Genomic DNA, 25,042 nt, shown 5'->3' on the forward strand with positions numbered 1-25,042 from the left:
TACGAGACTCGATTTATCCTGTATGTTCAGACCGCATCAACAATCCTTCAATTCCCCCTCCCCCACTCAGCAAACTTTATTGTTGTGGATGGGAGGGAGGATGGTTAGGAGGGGTTTCCCATGTTTCTTCAGATTGAAGGTGACATCCCTACTTCTAAATGGTGAATATGCTAAGGGCCATGCGACCTTAATCCCTGTGCACGATCGGTATCTGGTACCTTCTGACCCCCGCAAACCCTGTTCTTTCTCTCTTCCAGCTCAGAACTGCAGCTACACGTTACACAGTCCGAACGGGACGATAGAGAGCCCCGGTTACCCGTACGGCTACCCCAACTATGCCAACTGCACGTGGGTGGTTCTGGCACAAGACCACAATCGGATACAGCTGGTGTTCCAGGGCTTCGCTCTGGAGGAGGACTTCGACATCCTCTCCGTCTACGATGGGCAGCCCAGCCCCAGCAACCTCAGAACACGGTAATACCCCCTCTGACTGTCTTTTCACTTGTGTCGTCTTCCTGTTACTGTATTGCACTGCTGACCATGTCACATTTAGGAACTCTGCATGAATTTATTGTTATAGGATTTACTTGCATAGACCAGCTCAGGTCTATAAATTTTCTGCAGTGTAATCTTGTGGCCTTTGATGGACTGGTGTCCTGTCTGTCGTGTTCCCCTGCCATGTATCTCGCAATGTCTGGAATAGGCTACACCTTTTCTGAATACGCGGTTGCAGGCTTATTCGGATGGGTTTGCACTGCTTACTTAATGTTGTAGCATTCCAGGAAAGAATTCTGGCTAATCCAGCAGGCATTAAGGTGCTGTAGTTGTCTATTCCCTGCACAGTGTATGTAAATGCATTGGACAAACACATTTGAGATGTTGTGGTCTATCCTGGGGGTTCTGGTGCTGCTGGTAGGTTTGGCTCCTTATTTGGTGCCTCGAAGGCGATTCCCATCTCAGGAGCTGGTCTCACTGGAGGACCCAGGGGCCTTTTCTGCTGAAGATGCTTTGGGAAATAAACTGGTGTAGAAGAGCATGGGTCCTCTGCAGCACGCATGATGCAGTCCCGGGTGTCCCTCTGAGGTTTGCCGGCATTTACTTTCCTCCCCTTTAGAGGGAGACCCAGATCTTACTGGTTTAAAGTTTTATCTACTCTCTTGCATTCTGGGTCTGTGATGGGGGGCCTTAATAGACATGTTCAAGCATGAATGTTTAATATCAGAGTGGCTGCATTCTGCTGAAGGCAGTAAATGATGATCTTTGTGTAGAAAAATGATGGGAGAGGTTGACATCCACTCACATGTTTAGGGCCACATGTCATATGTCATTTGCAGAAATCTTACAGATAGGAGACCTCTGCGGCATTTTAAAATCTTTGTGGCTGTTTTAAATATTTTGTTTTTCCTCACACGTGGTTTTTGTGATGTTACCCATCACCGGCACAGTCCCAGCTTTGCCCCTGCTGCTCTGTTTAGACCGATGTCTCCTGGATGACCTCACGGAAACGAGTTGCCACCTCGGAGTAGCCAGTTGTTAACTTGAAATCACAGCAGGCCGCCAGCGAGCGTTTTCACTCGGCTGGGGTGTCCGTCGAGGGCCTGCATAGTTTGTCCGGCTTTATTCATCTTCAAAGTGACAGCTAAACAATTAAATTGCTTTATAAAACATCACATCAGCAAAGTTGTTACTTTCAGGGAGAGTTTTTCTTTTTTTATCTCCCTGCTCCACACGCTAGGTGACGTCCCAAATGATATATGGGGAAGCGGGTGTGACGCAGGCTGCAGACTCAGGCCTTGGGGCCTTTTCATAGCTGCCGTTTTGCTGGCTATCTGTGTCTTATCACCTTGCAGAAAGCTGCACTGGTGTATATGGGCTTGTGTCAGCTCTGCTCTGCGCTGCAGGGCCGCGTTGTTGAGATATGTCTTTACACTTGTGTTAACTGCTACACATCTGCAAGATGGAGGACAGGAAAACTTGAAGATTCTGTTTCTTTGGCTTCCCAGTTCCCTTCTAACTCCAAGGGGACTGAGATTTACTTGACTTTTGCCCTACCAGGGTAGCTCTAGCCTAGACCCAGACAGAGAGTCAGTCCCACTGGTAGCCTCCCTTGTGTGTGCCTTCTGTCCTGCCCCGCACACAGCCACTATACTAAATTGCTTGTGAGTGACTGTTAGCAGAAGGAGCGACTTATGAAAAAAACAGAAATAGAACTCAGTCCAAACCATTGTCTCCCCCAGAAGTCAAAAGTGCTGCTGGTTTTTGGCTTTTGAAGCCAGATCACAGTGAGTATGCCGTGGCCCAGTCCAGGTGGTGTGGGGGTGTCCAGACTGGCAAGGGGCTTTGAAAATAGCTTTCCTTCATAAGTCCTTTCTAATGATCTTCTCAGTGGCTGCAGGCCCCATTCTGTGCTTCCAGGACAGTGAGGCCTGATTTGTATATCTGATTTGGTTGTATTGGTTGGATGGGAGAAGGAATGGGATGATCCAGGCCTTATTCATAAAGGGAGATGTGCTCCTGTGGTTGGTGGTGATCTCACGCTTAATAATGAGGGCAGAAAGGAAAGGCAGATTAGATCCTTAGCATAAAAGAACCTGAACCAGTGTATGTGTGTGTGTATGTGTGGTGGGTGGGGTTGAAGAAGATAGCTAAGCTATGTTTCTGAGTCATGTGCATCTTTCTGAGCTCTCCTGACCTGGTTGTGACTGTGAGCTCTCTTGACCTGACTGTGACTGTCTCTGAGCTCTCCTGACCTGACAGTGTCTGTCTCTGAGCACTCCTCACCTGACTGTCTGTCTCTGAGCACTTCTCACCTGACTGTCTGTCTCTGGGCACTTCTCACCTGACTGTCTGTCTTTGAGCACTCCTCACCTGACTGTCTGTCTCTGGGCACTTCTCACCTGACTGTCTGTCTTTGAGCACTCCTCACCTGACTGTGACTGTCTCTGAGCACTCCTCACCTGACTGTGACTGTCTCTGAGCACTCCTCACCTGACTGTCTGTCTCTGGGCACTCCTCATCTGACTGTGACTGTCTCTGAGCTCTCCTGACCTGACAGTGTCTGTCTCTGAGCATGCCTCACCTGACTGTGACTGTCTCTGAGCACTCCTCACCTGACTGTCTGTCTCTGAGCACTCCTCATCTGACTGTGACTGTCTCTGAGCTCTCCTCATCTGACTGTGACTGTCTCTAAGCACTTCTCACCTGACTGTCTGTCTCTGAGCACTCCTCATCTGACTGTAACTGTCTCTGAGCACTCCTCACCTGACTGTCTGTCTCTGAGTACTCCTCACCTGACTGTCAGTCTCTAAGCACTCCTCATCTGACTGTGACTGTCTCTAAGCACTCCTCACCTGACTGTCTGTCTCTGGGCACTCCTCATCTGACTGTGACTGTCTCTGAGCTCTCCTGTCCTGACAGTGTCTGTCTCTGAGCATGCCTCACCTGACTGTGACTGTCTCTGAGCACTCCTCATCTGACTGTGACTGTCTCTGAGCTCTCCTCATCTGACTGTGACTGTCTCTAAGCACTTCTCACCTGACTGTCTGTCTCTGAGCACTCCTCATCTGACTGTGACTGTCTCTGAGCTCTCCTGACATGACAGTGTCTGTCTCTGAGTACTCCTCACCTGACTGTCTGTCTCTAAGCACTCCTCATCTGACTGTGACTGTCTCTAAGCACTTCTCACCTGACTGTCTGTCTCTGAGCACTCCTCATCTGACTGTAACTGTCTCTGAGCACTCCTCATCTGACTGTAACTGTCTCTGAGCACTCCTCACCTGACTGTAACTGTCTCTGAGCACTCCTCACCTGACTGTGACTGTTCCCCATAGAAATGAATGGAGAGTCACGACAAAGATATAATTACAAACCTGTGTTTGTGTGTGTGTGTGTGTGTGTGTATGTGGGTCAGATACACATTACAATGTAGGGAACAAATGTGAACCTGGTATTTTGACATTATGGGGACCATTTTTGGTTACCCCCCAAAGAACATTTTTATAAAAATCTGCGATCATACAACTAAAATGCCTTGTATTTTGTTTGGTTACTTGTGGTTAAGGTTAGGGCTGGGTAGAGGTTAAGGTCATTATATCGTGATTAGAGTTTTACCCATAGAATTGAATGGACAGTACCCACAAAGATATAAGTACAGGTCTGTGTGTGTGTGTGTGTGTGTGTGTGTGTGTGCGAGCGGGTTTACCTATCCTTATGGGGATACAATGTCCCCATAATGTGATAAATATCAGTTTTTTTCCCTTATGGGGACCGGTTTCCTGGTCCCCATAAAGGAAAACTCTGTTTTATAAAAATCGGTGACTGCTATGAAAAAACTAAAATAGCAAAAAAACTCTTGTATTTTGTTAGGTTAGCGTTAGCATTTTTCCCATTGAAATGAATGAGCGGTCCCCGTAAGGATATGTTTACCCTACATGTGCGAGTGTGTGTGTGTGTGTGTGTGTGAGTGAGTGTATGTTTGTATGCATATGCGTGCATGAGCGAGCGCACTATCAGTGCCGGACAGTGCATAGTTATCCCATCCTTTTGTACATCTGACTGCCACGCAGCATATGGTCCAGCTACCGCTGAGTGCAGCGCCCAGATGCGCGTGAGCGTCTGTGGCCCAAACGTGCGCGCAGGGAGGGGCCTCATCTGCTCCTTCATCCTCAGAGAAGCACCGAGGTCCCTCCAGGATGGCACTAAAAGCCGCTGGTGTTTTTATGGGTTGCGGAATAGTGGAAAAACTCAGAGGTAAAACGTGATGCCTGTCCGTGTTCCTCTACCTCCGGTCTGCACATACATACAGTAATTACCAGCTGAGGGTGACACAGTGGCTGTGTGGGTGGCACTGTGGCCTCGCACCTCCAGGGTTACAGGCTCCATTCCCACCCTGTGGCTATGTGTTTGTGGAGCTGAAAATGCTGTGTCCATGTTTGCCCGGTTACTGCTGTTCCCTCTCTAAATTTTCATTAGTGCATATCTGCCTGTGTGTTTGATCAAAAGCCGATAGTTTTGGATAAGGCCAATAGATAAGCAGATAATACTTAGATAAGCCAGAACCAAGTACAATTAGAGAGACAGTGAAACGAAAGACATCAAGGACTGCGGCAGTTGATAAGGGCAGGGAGACTTTATAGTCTGCATAGTGAAGCACTGGAGATGAAAAGCTGGAGATAAAATGCAGGACAAATAAAGGAACTAGTAGGGGCCCACCCCGCCCAACGAGATGAAGAAACATTAACATATCCGCATCTGTTTATTCCATATTTGGACTATTTTTAGATCAGTTCTATTCCATAGCTTTTGCAAGTTCATGTGGCATGAAGGAGTCCAGTGACAACATTATGGATATATATTACTAACAGGAATAATAAGCTGGCCTATTTTGTCAGGTTTGTGGTGATAATGTGTTTGCTGAAGTAGTTTAGGATAAATATGTTATTCTGTGGTATAGCATCTATCTCTCGACCATCTTCCCAGGTTTACAGGATGGGGGGTGGAACCTGTCCTAGGCAGCTTGTGGCACACAGCTAGCATATATAGTGGCTGGGATGCTGGTCCATTGCAGATACATTAACGCGCACATGCTCACACACACAGTCATACTCCCCTGGCAGGTTAGGGATGCAATTAGCCTGACTGCGTGGAGAAAACCAGAATACCCAAAGGAAACGGGTGAGAGAAAATAGGGGGAGAACATGCAAACTCCACACTCTCAGAGAGGTGGTGTGGTACAGCAGCAAGGTCTAATTTAAAGCATAAATCACATGCTAAGGTTGTAACTCGCCGAACTGCTGCTTGCTACGTGTTCCTGTTTTCCGGTTTTCCCTTATCATTGCTTATGCTTGCTTATTTGATCTGGGGGAACAGGATGTGTGAAACTGGGGCTGTGTTTCATCGATCTGTTTCCCCGCATTGCTCCAGAGCAGACGGCTTTGTTGATACAGACGAGATGGATGGCTTGGAACGGTGGTGCAAGCCTAAACGCAGCTTCACTTTCACCATGTGTCTGTGAGGTGGGGCTTGCCAAAACACCCTGTGTGTTTTATTGTCCCTTGGCGGCCCCTCAATTGCCCCAGTTTTCTCTTTAGGAGGAGATGCTGTAACTTGTTAAGCTCTTTGGTGCTGGGATGTAACACCATATTGCCATGCATTGATCAGCATGGCCGTTACGGACCGGCTCATAAATTAAACCAGCTACAGTGCCTAATTTGGTAAGGAAAGGACATTTTTTTCTTAAGCTTTTGGAATAAGATCCCTTGGCTGAAGCCCCAGAGGCTGTGAGTGCCTTGGTGGGCTGATCGGCTGTCTCCGACTCGGCCGAGTGTGGTCTGTGATGGGGCGGGATCATTAATCTGGGCTGTTCTGCTCATTCCACACACTGTTCCGTTCGCCTTGGTGGGCCTGTGCCCTGCTGTTCAAGCCCGACAGCTTGGAAAAGAGAGGGCGGAAAAAAATACCCCCAACTGCAGATCTCTGATGGGGGGAGACTGTGCTTTGGGCCCGAACGTGCTTCTGAGGGGTCAGAAAGATGTGGGAGAGAGAGGTAGGAGGCAACGGCTGTCTTTGCCGAGGTGACGGCTGCGCGGTCGGTGGCAGTATGGGAAGGCCTCCCGTGTGCACGGATATTGGCATGCTGTGACATTATGGATCTAATAGCCAGCGGATGCCTCTATTCCAGGGCTGGCCGACAGCGCATGCCGAAATCATGGTGTGCCCGTGAAAACCGGAATGATGATGAGGACGCTCCGAATCCCTCCACACGCGTGGTGTTACCTTGGGTAGGGGGGAGAGCCAGCAGAATAGCATGGCGAGTCGTTAGTGGCTCCGCTCCTGCCTGCCCAGTGGTCCATCCCTCCCGGCGCAGTCATCTGTGTCTCTGGATGGCTGGAAGATGAACTGTGGTACCTGGCTCTCTGTTTAATTGCTCTTATTTATTTGTTTAACCCGCAGCAGGAACCCACAGAGATATATGGGCTCTCAGCTGGGCCAGGGTTGAATGTGCCTGTTTTTGGGCTGCTTGCCGGGGCCCCTCCTCCGGCACGGAGCTGACCAGGTTCCCTTAAATCAGCTGCCGTCATCCTAAAGCTCTGCATTTGGGCTGCAGCTCTGCAGGCTCCTGGGCTGTACATATGCATAAACATGAGTGTACAGCTATTATGTTGCCTAGCAAACACGTATTGTTTAGCATACATTTTTAGTTTCATATTAAAGCAGAATTTCAGCATTTCAGGTTAGCCACCGAGCTCAGCGGTACAGCCGAAATGTCTTGTTTCTAAGTCACTAGCCTACCTCTTTCTCCTCAAAGATAGCATTATCACTTAATTAGAGATGTCGGCAGCTTCTGGGGGCTTATAATGATGTCATTTCGACGTCCTTGTGACTGACCCCAGGATTGGTGCTCATTTCCCTGTTTTCAAACAATCTTGAAAAACTGAAGCAAAAGTGCCAATAGGTGTGGGCTGGCACGGTGAATAACGGGTCCGTTCCGCCGCTTCCCTAGCCTCCTGCCCCCCCCACCAGTAGTAACAGATCGGCGTCACACTTATAAATAAACACGCTTCACGGCGAGGCCCACGCCGGTCCGACTGTGGCTTGCTCGGCGCCATACCTTGCCCGATGGTGTGGGTGCGTGTCGACAGGCCCCCGTCACCGGAGCTGCCTTTCTGAGCCCCGTCCTCAGCCCCGTCCTCAGCCCCGTTCTCAGCCCCGTCCTCAGCCCCCATCTCTGATGCCATTGGGAAAAAAACAAAAAAAAACAGAAAGCGCTACAGTTTAATTATGGCAGCATTGAAATAACCTGCCGCCTCTGTCTCATCTGAGCTGTGAATAGTAACAACTCGTACAGCCCCTGCGCTCCCCCCACACCTCCTTATTCACGTTTAGCGTCTCGCAGCATTCAGTTTCAGTCTTCCTCTCACCCCCCCCCCCCCCATTTATTTTTTTCCCTTCTCTGCTGTTGTGACTGTCATTCCTGTGTTTCTCCTAGAATAGGAATGAGGGCTTTTTTTTGTTGTTGTTGTCGGTGTGAACCATGCAAAGGAGCAGACAGAACCCACAGCTGTTGCTTAGCTCAGTTGAACCTGTGCACAGAGATGATGGCGCTCATGGAGAGAGGAGGTGGGGGGTTTTTTTGGAGCGAAGTTTTGCCCGGAGGCCGGTGCGCCTCGATGCGTGCGGGGCCGCTGTGATAATGCAGTGGGAGCGATTGGCGCCTGTTAGAGGAGGTTGTGACTTTGCTGCCGGAGTGGCGACCTCGTGCCTGAGGGGCCGATGCCTTCCCTCACCAGGCAGTGACTCAGAGCTCTCGACATTGGCATGCCCACCTTTGCTTAACCCTGTTATGCCCTGGACAGTGCTGAAGGGAAGTGAGGTAACTAAAAGGGCCACACCATTAAAGACATTTCTGCGAAGCTGGGAGGATGTGTCTGTGTGTGAGTGTATATGTGTGTGTATGTTTGTGTGTGCGCCCATGTGAGTGTGTCTGTGTGTATGATTGTGTGTGCATGTGTGTGTCTGTGTATGACTGTGTGTGTGTGAATGTATGACTGTGTGTGTGTGAATGTATGAGTGTGTGGGTGTGTGCATGTTTGTGCTCAGCTCTGTGTGTCGCTTCACTTCCTGCTTCTCCTCGGATCGCTACGGCCTTTGCTCCCCTGTCTTGTTGCGTAATGAGAGGCCATTGATATTCATGAGGGCAGATGTTCAGGAATGCAGCTCTCCCCCTGCAGCTCCCGCACCCTCACCGTTTGCATGCTCTTGGATGCTTGCAGCTCTCAGCGGGCCAGGGCATGCTCCCAAACCAAAGGATCGTAGAGGGAAGCAGGGAAGCAGAGGAGCCCCGCAGAAATGGCCACAACTGGGGGGGGAGGGGGGGGGGGTTAGGCTGCGTTCTATAGCAGAGTGCGAGCTGGTGCTGGCAGGCAGGCCTCTCTTTACACTTTCCACCTCAAAGCCAACCTTGAGAAAGCCTTTCTGCTCTTTGCCAGACTCATGAATCTCTTGCTTCTGTGTTACTTAGGATAATTGGGAGGTGGAGGGGCATTTATGGAATATGGAAGGAGGGAAAAGGAAATCCATAGGCGGAGGGGTTGTGCACGGGTCAGCAGTACATCATTTGTGTCCACCTCGGAACCAGGCCCCTGTCTGTCTCTGTGTGATTTATCAGCCCGAGTCATGTGATGGTCTGCGCCCAGCTCTTGTAAGGCAGGGGGAGGGGCATTCCGCTGGCCACCATCCCCTGGAGTGGTGGGGTGCAATCCTTCCATTTCTGGAGGTGTGGCAGCAATCGTGATTTAAACAGGTCGAACCGGAGAAGGTTATAAGTTTTAGGGGGATTATCGAGTGTCGAGGCGGATAAAGGCAATGTAAATAACTCGGGTTATAATAAAAACGCCAGCAGACAGCTCGGGAGTCCAGCTGTGTTGTATTAATGGGTATTGATGCAGTTTGTTATGTTGCTGCTGTTTTTGCTGGTAAGGCAAAATATGACACAGTGATTAGATTATACTACTTACAGTAATGACGGCGTAAACAATCCAGAAATTGAGCCTGTGAAGGCTGCCGGGAGAGCGGTCACGCACACGGGTCACTGCTGTCCAGTTCCGCGACCATTCGGATCAGGTTTTCCTTGATCAAATATGTGTATGTGCTCCCAGATGTATGTGATTGTGCTCCCCGACTTTGCTACTAGGCTGTTAATAATGTGATCTTCTGCCTTTGGCTAAAGTGATCTTTATCATGAATGACACTCACTTCCTAGGATATGTTCAAAAATGTGTACTGCATGGTTCCGGGTGAGGACGGCCGCATTTGGGGGGGAAGAGACATTTTGGTGTGTGATGGCAGCAGGCAGAAAAGAACCAGTGTTTAGCAGACCATGGTTGAATGATCTGCTAGCTAAATATAAGAGAGGGAGAGTGCCCTAAGAAGGGAATGAGCAGAATTTCAATTCAATTCAATTCAATTAAGTTCAATTCAATTAAATTTTTTTGTATATCACCTTTCACAGAGTCACTGCTCTCCTGTAAGAGTGTGTATGACCATTAAACCATGGGGAATGTCTTAGTTTTGACAACTTTATTTTTCAAAGGCACCATTTCATCCAAAACCTGACTAACCACTGTCAACATCATGTGTGACTAAATTGACATCTGTACTAGACATGAACTTCACTTACTGTATTGCATTGATAAATCATAGGGAATTTCTATGATTTAGGTGACGTGTCGTAATAATCTTTTCCTCCAAAGAGGGTGACTGAATCACAAAGCTGATTAGAAAATGCTCAGAGAAGGACTTATTCAGTGGACACACAGATATATGGTGAACATAAACTCTATCAGTGATAATCCAATCTAGTGTATGGTTATGTTTGTTCCATTACATGCTGATAACATTAAACAGAGTCCAGGAGGGACAGGAACCTTTTGCTGAAAGCATCAGTCTCTATGTCCACATGAACATTGCCATCTCCAAGAATGTTGGAGAAAGTTCCCTAAATTCAGTCAGAAACAAAGTGTACGGTCCCGATGGTCTGTATACTGTAAGAATATAGATGGGTGGGTCAGACATCATTTGAAGTAACGATCCTTCAAATGTTATAAAAATGTTTATAATTTTGGGTTCCATTTTTAACTTTGAGTTAAAAATAGCTGCCAGGCCACCTCCACGCCCAGAGCCATGTAGTTGCTGTATGACTAACTAACTAAACCCATCAGGTGAGGCTTCGACAGGAGGAATAGTGTCTGTGGGTCTGAGCCAGGTTTTTGTTAAACACAGGTATACACCAGTGTCAAGCACCATGTCGTTGACAAGAAGTGATTTGTTTTCTGAAGAGTGAACGTTCAGTAATGAGCATTTTATGATGGGTTTATGATGTGGCTCATTTAATATTTTAATTGGGAGTGATATTAAATTATCTGCACAGGAGCCCCCAGTGGAACGTTTAGGTCTAAGTCTTGGTCTAATAGTAGTTCCTATAGTCTTTCTAGGCTCACTGAACTCTATTTCTAAATAGTTGTTAGATTTAGGGGATGCCGCGTTATGGAGCACCTGGGCCATAGCCAGACATGAGCTAAAGGTAAGATAATAATCAGCCTTCGATTTAAGGTCGCGTGGCTGAGGCCTGCGTGGTGCTCTGAGTCAGGAAGGTACAATATTTGCCATGTTTTGGGATAACATAAATAATCCCCTCCAATTAGGATGGAGACCATCCTGTTTATAAAAGCCAGGTCATTCCCAAAAAAGGTTATTAATAGGCAATGTTTTGAAATGCACACCAAAGTCTCTAACCAGAGGTTTAGGGAGAGTAGTCTGCTATAGTTATCATTAGTTCCAGCATAAACAACCAAGATGGAGACTTCGCTGTTGGAGAGTAAGTCCAATTTTGCTTTGGTGCCAGAAACTCTGGCCCCGGGGAGGCATTTTACAGAAACCACTGCTTTATGATTGTTGAAAAATCTAACAAACTGTCTGTACTAGAGTCTTCAATCACAAGCACCTATTCTGCTTTGGCAGACAAAGTGCTGAGAGCAGGGAACCTGTTGCTAAGCGCAACAGCTGACTGGCGTGCAGGGGCTCTCGGCTTAGAGCTCCTAGGACCACGTCTGACCGTGACTCAGGGCTCGCGTGTGCTGACTGCTGGTGCAGGACTGGAAACAGTTACGGCAGGAGGGACAACTACCAGATCAAAACTGGCTGAGTGCTCCTATTGAGCCGTATCTAAAAATCCCTCAGTCTGTTTAATCTCCACTAAGTTAATAATGCGCTCCTGCTATGCACAAATCCTGTCCTCCAACTCCACTATTACCAAACACTTCTGGGATATGATACAATCAGGAACTTTGGAAGGACAGTCTCCGCTGTACGTGCCAAAAGAGCTACAAAACACAGGCGCATAAGATATCATCTTGACTCACCCTTTTAATTCAAAGCAGTTGTCAGAGGCTGTCGGTCCCCAGGGAAGGCGGTTCATCTGTCTGAGGTTCATCTGTCTGAGTTTGGAGATGAACTTCCAAAAGTTTATATAATATGGAGTTTTCCTTTATTCTAATTATTATCTTGACAGCATCTATAGTTTGAAAGTTTGCACGCTATTAACCAGTCTGACTGTCGCAGAAAACACCAGAACAGCAGAATTCTCCACTTTTACTGCCATCCTCCTCTCTATAACAGCCTCCAGGGGGTCTAGTGTCAGTCCTGTGATGGAGCTGGCTATCCTGATGAGTTTGTTCATGCACTTGGTATCAGTGTTATTGCTTTCCCATCAGACCAAAGAGACGTACGCTGGGTACTGTAGACTGGTAAAACATCTCCAGCAGTTTGCTGCAAACATCTGAAGACCTGACTCTCCTCAGAAAGTAGAGCTGATGTTGCAGTGAATCCCCAGGTTCTTGTAACACTGTATCACCTCCACTTCCTCTCTTGGATGGTGACTAGTCTCAGTGGCTTCTTGGCATGCCAGGAATCCACCACCAACTCCTTTATCTGGCTGGTGTTGAAATACAGATGGTTCCTTAGTCATAGATGCTGGATGGTGTTGAAGGCACCAGAGAAGTTTAAGAAAAATGAAAAGCTGTGACTACAGTGTCAGCTATATATGGTGGGGGTTAGCTCTGTGGAGCATGTAGTTCACAGCTTTGTCTCCATCTACAAACAGCAGAAGGTCTTCTTCATGTGTAGTGAGAGCAACTGGTCTGAAGTCCTTGCAGGAGCTGGAGTTTTTGGCACCAGGACCGCATAGAATGTCTTCCAGAGCAGAGGCTTTGGGAGGCTTTGGGAGAAGGAGAATAAGTACTGACGGACCCCAGAGAGTGGCTGGCACACGTCTTCAGAACCCCGGGGCTGATTCCAACCGGCCCAGCAGCCTATTCCTCTGCAGAATTTCCCCAGCTCTCTCCTTACCTGACTGGCAATAACAGGCAATGGGAAGTAATGCTGGGGTGGAGACCTTGAGTGCACTGTCTTCACTGAAAAGTTGTAGGGAGAAGGTGTGAAGGTGGTACAGAGGGCAGAGAGGAACCTGAAACCCCATCAGCCAGCATGCTGAGTTTAGTGGTGTCAGGTGGGGGCTGCAATAGTCAAGCATGCAGGCAAACGCAGGCATGCATGCCCATACTTTGCCTACAGGTGTGACTTTTTTGATTTTGCCAGTTCCTACAGTTTAACCCTTAAGGACCCACAGTGACACTGGTGTCACCGCCCCTTTACAACTTACAACCCCCGTAATTTTCATGAAAGTAGAAATAGGTCTGGGTTCTTAAGGGTTAAATACGCCCACCTTACTTCCATAAAGATATTAACCCTTAAGAACCCAGACCTATTTCTACTTTCATGAAAATTACGGGGGTTGTAAGTTGTAAAGGGGCGGTGACACCAGTGTCACTGTGGGTCCTTAAGGGTTAATGTTTCCCAGCAGGTGCTTATGTGAAATACAGTGGTACCTCAGTTCTCAAACTCATTAGAACTCGAATTTCTTAAAAGTCGAACCAACCAATTCGAAAAAAAAATTCCCTAGAACTCGATATGAATTTCAGAAGTCAAACCGTGAATGCCGACCTAAGATAACTTGTACGCGCAGGGAAATAACTCACGCGGCACGTCTCTCAGCAGAAACGAAGGGTAACGCTTCCGTCTCAGCCTCGCATTTGCTGTGATAGCGTCATGCATGTTTACACTAGCTGAGTACATATATTTAGACAGTAAAAATACATTTAGACAATGATAGACAGTAACAGTAATTATTATTATATAATAAAATAAAGATTTCTTATTAATTATTTTAATATTACTAATACACCATTTATACATTTAATTATAATAATAATGTTGTGCTGAGCGGGGATGGAACGGAGACAAAGGCGCAGACGTCAGGTTTTCGGGGAATACGGGGTTTAATTACAGGTAAGGCAGGAAAAAGGCAGACGGACAATACAATGACCGGACTGGGGAAACAAACTGAAACGCAGACTAAATACAGAGGACTAATGACAACAACCAGAAACAGCTGATCACACGGGGATTCCACACGGGGTTAATGAGGGGGCGTGTCACACGGAAGGAGAGGATGATCGGTGCAGGGCACATTGTTTGGATACATTTACTTTCTTACTTAAAAAATTACTGTTTTGATAAATGTGCTTAGATGTGTTTAGTACAGTATATGCTTCTCTTGTTTTGTCCAGTTCATTTTGCGTTTAAATGCTAAAAAAACATATTTCAGTGTAATTTTTTGGGGCTGGGAACCAATTAATTGGTTTTCCATTATTTCTAATGGGGGAAATTCGATCAGAACTTGAACTTTTTAGGATTCGGTCTGCAGTTCTGAACGGATTCATTTCGAGTTCTGAGGTACCACTGTATATGTCTTATATATGAGTTCTGAGAAATGAATTTTGAATTGCCTGAATTTCTTCAATCTAAAAGGATCCTTATCTAAATCATAATAATAAATAAAGTCTAGTTTTGCAAACTGCATGCAACATTCTGCATTGTTCTATCTTTATTGGGGGAGTACAGGAAGCTTCTTTTCCATATCATACGGCTGGTGTCATGACTGCCATGCTGTTGGCTGTCACTAAAGCATAAAGGGAAATGGAAAAAAAAGCTAAGAAGCAAACATACACACCACATACCTGTACACAGGGACACGCATAGACACATGCAGGGCGTGCCCAGCTTATGTCAATTTGCAGGCTGAGTAACCGTCCATGGGGCAGATGACCAGATGTCAAAGCCTCTGGACATAGCGGACAGACTTCCCGTGATCTGGGAGAACTTCAGCCAGCTTTGTGTAACTATGTCTCCCCTGCAGATTACAACAGGGGGTAGCAAGCAAGAACAGTGTGTGTTTGTCTTTTTGTGGATTAGGTTTATATTACATTGTGGGGACCAAATGTCCATCCATCCATCCATCCATTATCTATACCGCTTCATCCATCTGGGTCGCGGGGAAGCTGGAGCCAATCCCAGCATCATCGGGCGAGAGGCAGGGTACACCCTGGGCAGGCCGCCAGTCCACCACAGACAAACAGCCACTCACACTCGCATTCACACCTATGGGCAATTTAGAGTAGCCAGTTGACATAATCTGCATGTCTTTGGACTGTGGGAGGAGGGGCCAAATGTACACAATGTAATGAAAACCTGTTTTTTGATGTTGTGGGGACCATTTCTCAGGTCCCCACAAAGATCTGTGAATGCAATCAAAAAATAAAAATGCCAAAAATCTCGTATTTTGTTTGGTTACTTATGGCAAAGGTTAGGGCTGGGTAAGGGTCAAGGTCGTCATGTTGGGATTAGAATTTTGCCCAGCGAAATGAAAGTCCCCGCAATGATATAATTACAAACCTGTGTGTGTGTGGGTGTTTGTTTGTGCATTTTAAAAAGCAAGGGCAATGATAGTCTCATGAAACAGCCCCATGTTGGGAATACCCATACACACGGAATAGTTTTACATGTCTTGTCAACTAATGCGAATCCTTTGCAAGTCCGCCTCCCTGGCCTGAATTTCCATACCCTTACCTTCCTCTCGCCCCAGGGGACTCCCTGCAGCAAAACGCATTTCCCACTCCCACACTTTCTAGATCGAGATCTCTTCTATCTGCTTAGAAAATGAAAATATGTCTAATTGATTTGGGCTCCTTGTAATTAGAAGCTTTATGAAAGAAACGCCCGGATCTGCGGGTGTGTTTACAGCGCCGCAGATAGGGCATCTCCAATGGGGAGATGATGTAGTGCGCGTGAGTGGGAGACGGTGTGCGCTGGCATCCGGCCGCCGGTGTTTACCGCCTCTCTGGGTGTTTCGTAATAAGAGTAGCACAGTGCACACTCCCGCTGACCTTTACAGATACCTTTTCATTAATGTCATGCAGTGAGTTACAGTTCTTCTCCTTGAAAATGAGCAATGTACTCGTTAATAACGGTTGCCAGTTTTAGTCCCAGTTGGAGCCCTGCTACTGTAGACTCCAGCAAAATACATTGCCAGAATCACTTTGTTAACATATCAACTGTATCAAGTCTTCATTTGTAACACATAAGCCAATTTTGAGGAAGAATCTATTAAGCGATTAAAATAAGAATAAATGGGTTACTCCAGTGACTCATGCTGTAAGTGTGACCAGGAAAATTTTCCCTCAGCTGAATGGCATCACATTACGCCTTGAGTTCAGTCCCTCAGACCTTTGCGTGGCAGTGGTGGTGTTCTGGTTTAGTCTCTGTCCATGGTCCTGAAAGTGCACTTAAAGCCCCACCCCTCGAGTGAGCTGATTGGCTGTGATCTAGAAAAGGTAATATTCTTAACCTTGGAGTGTATCTGTGGTTTCTAAGAAGTTATGTAATTTACTCAGCAGATTTTTGAGATGCAACAGCAGAGATTATATTGAACCACATACCCAGCTGATGAACAGTTGACCTGAGTAGTAGGTTAAGAGTTCCAGTGAAGCGCACTGCAGACGATGACCCCAACGTATGGCCGTACTGTCGCAGAAATCCATTGTCAACGTCATATCTTCAGAAAAAGGATTAAAAGAAAGACAAATTGTTAAGCTTTTGCTTGGATCACGGGAAGATGGGATTTATAACGCTGTTAAAAAGGCTTAATTAGCTGCTGGGCAGGGATTCCAGGAATGGCTGGTAAGAAACAATGGGTGGACCGACAGGAGGGAATGTGGAGAGAATCCGGTTTCTGGGAAAACAGGAAACAGAAACTCTGCGAAGACCTTTGCACTACAGGAAATGGAGGAATTAATGGCAACTCTAATTGTAATAAATGACATTTGTGTAACTCAGTGTAACTTTTCCCGTTTGGTGGCGACAAGATTTTGCTGCCACAGCATTGATTATTAAATAATGACTGATGTGTCCGCAGAAAAATATTAGCCTCATCTCCCTGTCAATACTTCAGCAAAATTTGTGCGACGTCAGTGGAAATTTAGCCTATGCCAATAAAATTATCACAGAGCTGGACCGGGAGGACGAAACGGAGGCGTGCTTGAAGAGGAAGAGCGATGCGTTTTCTCCTTCGCCTCATTAGGGGCTGGGAATGCAGAGCCACCATTAACTTCTTTAATTAAACCACTTGTCATATCTGGCTGCAAGACACTGTGCTGTGGACTGGTCGCTGGCTGACTGATGAGCTTAGAGGGTAACAGCCTGATGCCCCACAGCAGAAAAAGACCCTTTTTCCTCATTGTTTCTAACTGGACCTTTCGGTATTGCATTACTGGTTCACAGTTCAAATTGTGTGTCTGTGTCATAAGGCCCATAAGGTCATAATCACGTTATGTTGGTCCTTTCTCATTAGATCACATTATTTCCTTTGGCTTCCGTACTTTTTGGTAACATTTTCACATGTATTATACTGGCTTCCTAAGTGCTTCTATAGAACAGAAAGGACCCTGGGATCAATAAAGTTTGTCCTATCTTATCTTTAAAACCATACAGATAATTGCTTTTTATTTCTTTAACAGTACATATGCTAGCTAAGTGGTGCTATGCTTTTGCTGTGTTTGCTGCGTTTTTTCCAAGCTTATACCACAATGTAAACAGCTGATTGGACAAACCTAAAGTCCATAATGGACTATCGCACAGCTGACTGGACTAGCATATAGCTCATAACAATGTGCAACACAGCTGATTGGACAAGCACAAAGCTCATAGCATAGTGGCGCACAGCTCATTGGACAGGCATTAAGTACTTACTGCTGACCTCACCATTGAGCTCCCTCTCTTTCTTGTTCTGTGGGGGAGGTCCAAAGACACACAGCCTCGGCACGCTCCATTTGCCCCCCCCTTTCTGTTCCTGGAGCTTATTGGCTGGGGGGGGGGGGCATTTGGCTGAAATGTCAGGCTGCCCATGAGCCTTAGTTCTTCACATGGGCACCATAGCTGCCTGCCGGCAGTCACATTGAGACAGTAATGGAATGGGGGTCCAACTGGAGAGGAAATGGAGGAGGAAAGAATGGGAGGAAAAAAGTAACAAACAAACCGCAGGGCTTTTGCACTCAGCTGGTCAGCGTGTCCCCTTCGCCCTCTGCATCCAATCAAATCTGTCTCCGGCCCCCTTTCGGAGTTTAATAGAGAGCCAGTGTGGGTGCCCAACACCGGATGGATAAATGAGTACGGCTGATGAAATTGGGGCCCTTTGCCTTCAGAGGCTGAGTAACTCTGAAAGACTTCCGGAAGGGTCTTAGACCGAGCACAGCTTCCGCCAGTGGAATAAAGTCAACATTTAAATAATTAATCTCCAAAAGCACTGGAAGCTTCTTGGGGGCCTGGGAAGGATGTGAGGAGCTTGTTGGGTGGGGGGGAGGGGTGTTTTTTGCCAACCACCACCTTACGGGGGTACCCAGGCAAATTACCTATCGCCGGCTCATGTGAGCAGAGGAATTGGTGCTCTCCAGCTTGGCAGAGTACCGCCCGCCTGCCGTCCTGCCTCTTCCCATCATGACCACAGGAAAAGCGTTTCCCTTCTCAGCCTGCAACTCCATCAGGCTAAGAGCAAATGTTGTACAACGCAATTCTCGTCCGGTTGGGGGCAGCGTTCCAGTCTCATAGAGGTGATTATTTTTATGAATTTCATATATGCTTTAGTCGTCACAGATCCCTTGTGACAGACTCATTTGACGTTTGGGAAAGAATTGACACTTATATGTTTGAGCAGGAGGCACTATGAGCCAATAGCCAGCAAGCTGTGGCACGTAAGGTGTTAAATACTAAGGCAGTGCCCTGTGAAGAGTTGGGGTCATTTTTACATTATTGTAAGAACTGCATCATGGTTTTCACCAAGCCACCATTTTGTGTCTTTCTCTTTCTGCGCTGGTCAAATACTGGAAAGACAGCGCAAGGTCATCTCCTTTTACCAGAGTTATGTAACAACGACGCGTAAATGGCGGCCACACCATCTGGACGGGGAGGGGACAGCTAAAGTTGGCCACTGTATGCTGGCCGCCCCAAGCATAAGCACATCCCAGGGACTTGCTGGGGGTGGGGGGCGTGGGCTGGCTTTTGGTTGTATTTACAGGTGGGCTGTTCCTCTGGTTAGCGCTGTAATGGCAAGGCAAGATGGACATGTTAAACCCACCCCCCCCCCCCACACACACACACATACACCCTCTTTGTTTTCCGGCTATTTTCTAGCAGCATCTCATGCTGATAATAAGAGGCAGACAACAGGAAACTTAAAAAAGCAAACACTAATTCTTGTTATCAGCTTGGCACCTTCACCAGCGTATAATGGCTATTTAGAGGGTTTTCGGTAAAATGACCTTTCGTAATTGAACTAGTTGGTTGGGGACCCGCAGAATGCCCAATCCTGTATTGTATTCTAGTCCTGTACCTTTTGTTGGGTCATAAATACACTGCACAGTTATTTCTGGCCAATTTGTGGATAGCAGGGAGTCTGTAGCTTAATGGTGTGAAGGCACAAGTGCTAGCAGCCTCTAGCTGGCCAAAGAAAATTCCAGGCCATTTAGGACCATTTATTTCAAAGTGATGAGTTTTGCCAGCGCGCCAGGCAAATGACAGCCAATCATTCCAGCCCCCCAACACCCGACTTTATGCGGCTCAGAAAATCACTCTGATGAGTTATGCATTCTATCACGACTTCCTGGCTCTAAATTATTTAACTGTGCGTGGCTATTCTTCATTTTTTTTCAATACTAATCATGGGACGCTAAAGTATTAATGAACCTAGCTGAGATTCTTCCTTTGGCTGTTAAAGGTTGATAATTACAATATTTGCATTCTGCTCCTCCTGCTTTGAGTTAATCTCTTTGGATTGAGGAGATCCGCTGTGATTAGTTTGTGTAAATTCTCTGTATGGTTTTAAGCAAGGGCAGATGTAAGGGGCATGACATTTGAGTCACTTGGCCATCTTTACCCACAATGCACCAGTTTTGGCAGGCCAAGCCCCCCATTAAAATTGGCCCCTGGAAGAGGATGATTTAATGCATTAAAAAAAAAAAATAAGTGGATATCATTGCTTAATTATTCGTGTGGTATATTATTGCTGTTGAATTAGACTCCTGCAAAAAGATTAAGGGCTTTCTATTTGAACAGTTTTCTCCATTTGGTCATGATTCCTAAATAAGTCCCATGCTAATTACGTGGCATCCCAAAGCTGCAGGAGCCGCTGAATGTATGGCAGGGCTGAGTGGTGCCCGTTTGTTTCCAGGTTTTTCCCCGAGCGTGTTGTGTTAGAAAGCGGTGAGGCCCCATGAGGATGAGCCGCGGTAGCCTGTCGCACTGCCAGCTCCCACGCCGCTTATCGCGCGGGACGAGGCGCTGCCCTGGCGCGGCTCTGTCTCTGCAGCTCCTCCCTTCGCGCCGTCGCTGCCTCTACTGCGTCTTTCCTGTTCTCCAAAGTCAAGTCGACTGCGGGTTTTTTGCACACTGAAGGTCATTCTACTTCTGAGCATGGATTTGTTGTACATATTGTTGCAGGACAGCAAACCCTTATTGTGAATCCTGCTGCCATAGAGCAATGTACTGAAACTTGGGTCTTGGGTCAGTTGATGATGTAGCCCATTGTGGGTTCAGTATGATTGTTACAGTATGTGATGCCATTGCAGTTTACCCAGAATAGTGCCACCAATATAGGAAGTAACAAACTGACATACAGTACAGGTAGGCTTGACTGATATTATAGTAATACACTATAGCACAGGATTTTGGGTTTACTTCATTATTTGTTACTCTGCAAATTTTATTACTTATTGTTTGTGCCCCCCCGTACCCACCCCCGCACCCACCCCTGCATTTGATTTATTTTATCACCAAGATTTCAAAATACAGGATTAGGGTTGCTTTTGAAAGTACTGTCAGAATACCGCATACTGTGGTATAATGTGTGGACTGTATGACGGTATGAAAAATGACATACTGCCCAAGCAAACACACAGTACTCTTCTGTATTGCCTTCTGCATGTTGCGGTTTCATCCACCCATTCTTAAGGCTATTATGGCCCTGGTTAAACCTCATTTTGTTCTTCTAATACCTGGTAATCTGAGAACCCCCTGGTGTTTCCATGCCTAACAGTGTTAATTTAGGCTAACCACTTTGTTACACAGCATGTGACTGAAGCCTTTTTGAAATGTTTTTTTTTCCCCCTGTGACAGTTTTCTTCAGATGGATGATTTAAATGGGAGTATGGCAACAAGGAATATAAAGCTGTTTGTTTCTTAATGTTTTTTCCTGGTCTCTTTCATTGCATTTACAGTGGGGAGATCCTCTACTCTATAGCTCTGCCAAAAATGACATAGCATAGAAATACTGAAATAAACATACAAAAAACACATAGAAATGATAGTAATTAGCAATTGGTGTGCTTTGGAATGCAGGCATTTTTAACATTCTGCCCGCATGTGCTGGGGGATCTGGGCGACACCTGGGATACACAAAGAGTATACTGGGTATCATTAGGGGTATTTTTTTTTTGGGGGGGGGGGGGGTTAGGACATGATTAGCACAACACAACAGCAAAGTCAATAACTAATCACAAGCTCATGTTTTTTTTTTATTGCCCACCACCACCCCACACCACAAGCTCATGCTGAGGGGGTTGGGCACCTGTGTAGAGCATTCAGGACCATGGATTTGAATACTGTCACTGGCATTACTAAGAGTGCAACAACAGAGGCATCGCACAGAAGCAAAAAAGAGGTTTACCCAATGAAATGAAGAATGGCTTGATCATCTGAATATTCCCTTCTGTGATCCCCCAATCTTTCCCAGAGAATCAAAAACAGAAGCAGCCTTGGAAACCAATTTCCTGTCAGCTATTAGCAGTTTGGCAAGTCTTAAAAGCTGTAGGAAAATTTTGGTGTAATAATAAAAATGAGAAGAGTAGAAACATTAGAAGAGGAAGTTGGGTTTTAGGGGGAATTTAATAGCAGAGTGCACAGTTTGACTGTTTCTGACATATTATCACACGGGATGCCTCCAGAGCAAGGCACACGCTGTACGAGACTCTAGGTGAATAATGTCAAGCCTGTGTCTGCAATTAGCAGCCGATGGAGGACTTTTGCTGGATATCTCTGAGATAAAATACGCGGTTCCCTTTGCTCTGCTGGTTCTGGTTGCCATACTCTCTTGCCCCGCTGTGACGCCTTGCTGAATGGTGAAACGTCTTCAGTTCTTCTTGTGCTTGGTATACTTTTGCTTCATTAGTGAGTGTCCATCTTGCAGCTCTCTTTGAGAAGTGGATTTATCAGCAACATGAAAAGTAGCTTTGAAAGGAAAAAAATAGTCAAAGCTCACAGTTACTTCCTTCTTCTGCTCTGCTCTGCTGTGTCATGTTGCTTTTTGGGTGGAAATGCCTTTATTTGTAACATTTATTGGTTGGTACCCTTAAAAATCTGTAGTATATGGATGAACACACTGGAACTCGGGAGCTTGTGGGAGCTCGGAAGTGGGAAGACAGCCTGTGGTTTCACCTTTGTATGATGGGTTTTGTCTTTGAAACATGGGATTAGGTCCAGGCACCGGACCCCCTCCCATCAGGATCATCAGCTGCAGATGTAGGGTTCTCCTGCCCCAGCTAATAACTAGCAGGACAGCTGTGGGGTGTGTAGTGTGTGAGCAGATGAAACCTCAAACCGCTTCAGACTGAGAATAACAGGGCAGCGGGCGGAAATAGCTGCCAGGATCACCTGGCAGAACTGAGCATGGGGTGTAAAATCAGGTACAGCACACAGCACACGTGGTGTTTTGTGTAATCGTGGAAGGCTGACTGTCAGAGTTTAAAAAATAAGCTTTTTTTTCCCGTCTGACAACTATTGATGGGAATGTACAGCACATTCACCAGCATGGCAGGGTGGTTAGGTGTGTTACACTGTTACCTCGCACTTCCAGGGCTGGGGTTTTAAATCCTGTGTGTGTGTCGTCTGCATGGTCTTCTTGTATGTGTGTAGGTTTCCTCCTTCAGTGTAAGACACACGGGTAAGTGAGTTGGCACCACTAAATTGCCCATATTGTTTGAGTGATTTGTGATGGACTGGCATCCTGTCTGGAAACTAGCATGGGGCACGCCGGTCCCTCATAAGGCAAACACTATGGGCAATTTAGACGCATTTATTGCAGTACTGTGCTAGTATGTTACTCTCACACACACACTTGGCTACACTGCCAAGATGGTTATATGTGAGTCTTGGTCAGATGATGAGATAATCCCGATAAAATGTTTATTGTGTGGATGGATGTCAGCTCTACACGTCTATGGGGTTAGTGGGGTTAGATAAGCATGGGTTGGGCACTCAGACCTTGGAAAAAACAAGTTGCAGGCAGAATCTGTCCAATGTACCAGTGCGGCTTGATGGGCAGACAAATCAAAAGCTCACTGATGTAAATTGAGAGGCAGGCAGATGAGGTCCTGGGTAGGATTGGGGTGGGGTGGTCGTGCAATCTAAAAGGTTACACTGACAGGGAGAACCTGTTGGCCAATGAATATCAAGCGCGCAGAGACGTACATATTCACTTGTGTACACTGGTAGTTGTGATTTCAGTTTCCCTGACAACTTCCCTTTTGCTCATTCACATGAAATCATGCCACATCTGCTCTGGCTTGTCCTTGTGGGAATCCGGCTGCTTCAGCAGAACCTGCAGATAACCAGGGAAAACACGACCAGCGGATCGAGAAATGCTTCTGATTTGCTTCCAAAACGTCTGGGACGTTGCGTGGAAGTTGGCCGGGCCACATTTATAGACCGGCAACATTTTTTTCTCTTCTACATCAACGACTTTTTCTTCAGTGCTGTTTTGCTCTGAAACAGGCATTGGGGAATGATTAGCATACTGAAAAACCCATTTTGCAGTTTTGTTTGGAGGAGTTCTGAATATCTAAAGCTGTCCCTGCACTTAGGATTTATTTCTTTGAATTGGACACCCAACATTCATAGTGAGGCTGTGCCTCCGAAACAAAGGTTGGAAACTGGTTATGTTTTTAAATGCAGTGTTTCCCCTACCATTATTTTAGGGGGGCACCCCGCTCCCCCCAACGGCACCTCCCGCCCCCTCTTGAAGGTCAAGTTAATTTTTTTTTCTATATAGCGCCAGATCACAACAGAAGTAATTTAAGGTTACCTTTTTTATTGAACAGGTCTATACATTGTCCTTTTATTAAACAAACTAAATATGTTATTTATCTTGTTATCTATGTTAGTTATCTATGTTAAATATCTTGTTTACACAACAGCTTGACTTTTTTGTCTCTACACGGTCGCGCATTTACAATTCTCCTCTGCTCTCTGTATGGCGCATGGCGGAGTTCCGCCCCGATGCGCGCGCACAGACACATGCACGCACACACAGGTGAGCACACTCCCACCAGGGGACAGAGAGCGCGCGTCGGAAAATATGTTGCATCAACCACCTGAATTGCAGGATAATAAATACGTGTCACAATGGGATTTTCTGCTTTAAACTACCACTATTTTAAGCTATCAGCTATCACTTTTAAAGTCTAACAGTTAATGTATTTGCCGGTCAAGACAAACATTCGCAATCGGACTTTGTCAGTTGACGTCACACTCGCTATAACCGCAGTGCATTGTGGGTCAAATTGCCACAGCTGTCATTAAAAGAAACACATGAACACCATGAATCCTGTCGGTGTCCGTCTAAAAAAGCTGTAAACCTGGGGGAAACACTGAAATGTATGTAATGCATTAACATTTGAGGTGCGAGTCTCCCACAGTGCCGTCTTCAGGAATGATGGTGAACCTGACGAGAGACATTACACATACTCTAATGTTCCATTCAATCACATTTTATTATGAAGCTTCCCTGGGGTCTAGTAAATCAAAGCTCATGTGGTGTGTATGTGGGGGGGGGGGACTTTGTGTACATAGTGCTTTAATCAGTAGATTTTCTATGCTAGTTTTGTGCTCTTCTCCCCCCCCCCCCCAATCCACTCAGCATCTCACCCCATCAACTCCATACCAATAGTGGAATGCAGGACACCCACGGAGACATAAGATTTTGATTCTTCTGAGTGTCTGTCATCGTCATGGGGATAAATTCAGGGCTGACTGCCTTGAGGGCGGG

The 25,042-nt window shown here is 46.3% G+C and overlaps 1 protein-coding gene across 3 annotated transcripts in view; it reads left to right on the forward strand.

The window, feature by feature from the left end:
- The window catches only part of csmd2 (CUB and Sushi multiple domains 2), a 261,987-nt gene that overhangs the window by 25,667 nt on the left and 211,278 nt on the right, over positions 1-25,042 (forward strand). For all 3 annotated transcript variants that reach the window (XM_023832148.2, XM_023832149.2, XM_072705512.1), the window contains one exon: positions 258-474. In XM_023832148.2, the coding sequence (XP_023687916.2) occupies positions 258-474 (217 nt within the window). The remainder of the gene's footprint in view (positions 1-257; positions 475-25,042) is intronic.

The sequence above is a fragment of the Paramormyrops kingsleyae genome, chromosome 23, assembly GCF_048594095.1.
Source record: "Paramormyrops kingsleyae isolate MSU_618 chromosome 23, PKINGS_0.4, whole genome shotgun sequence".
NCBI lineage: Eukaryota > Metazoa > Chordata > Actinopteri > Osteoglossiformes > Mormyridae > Paramormyrops > Paramormyrops kingsleyae.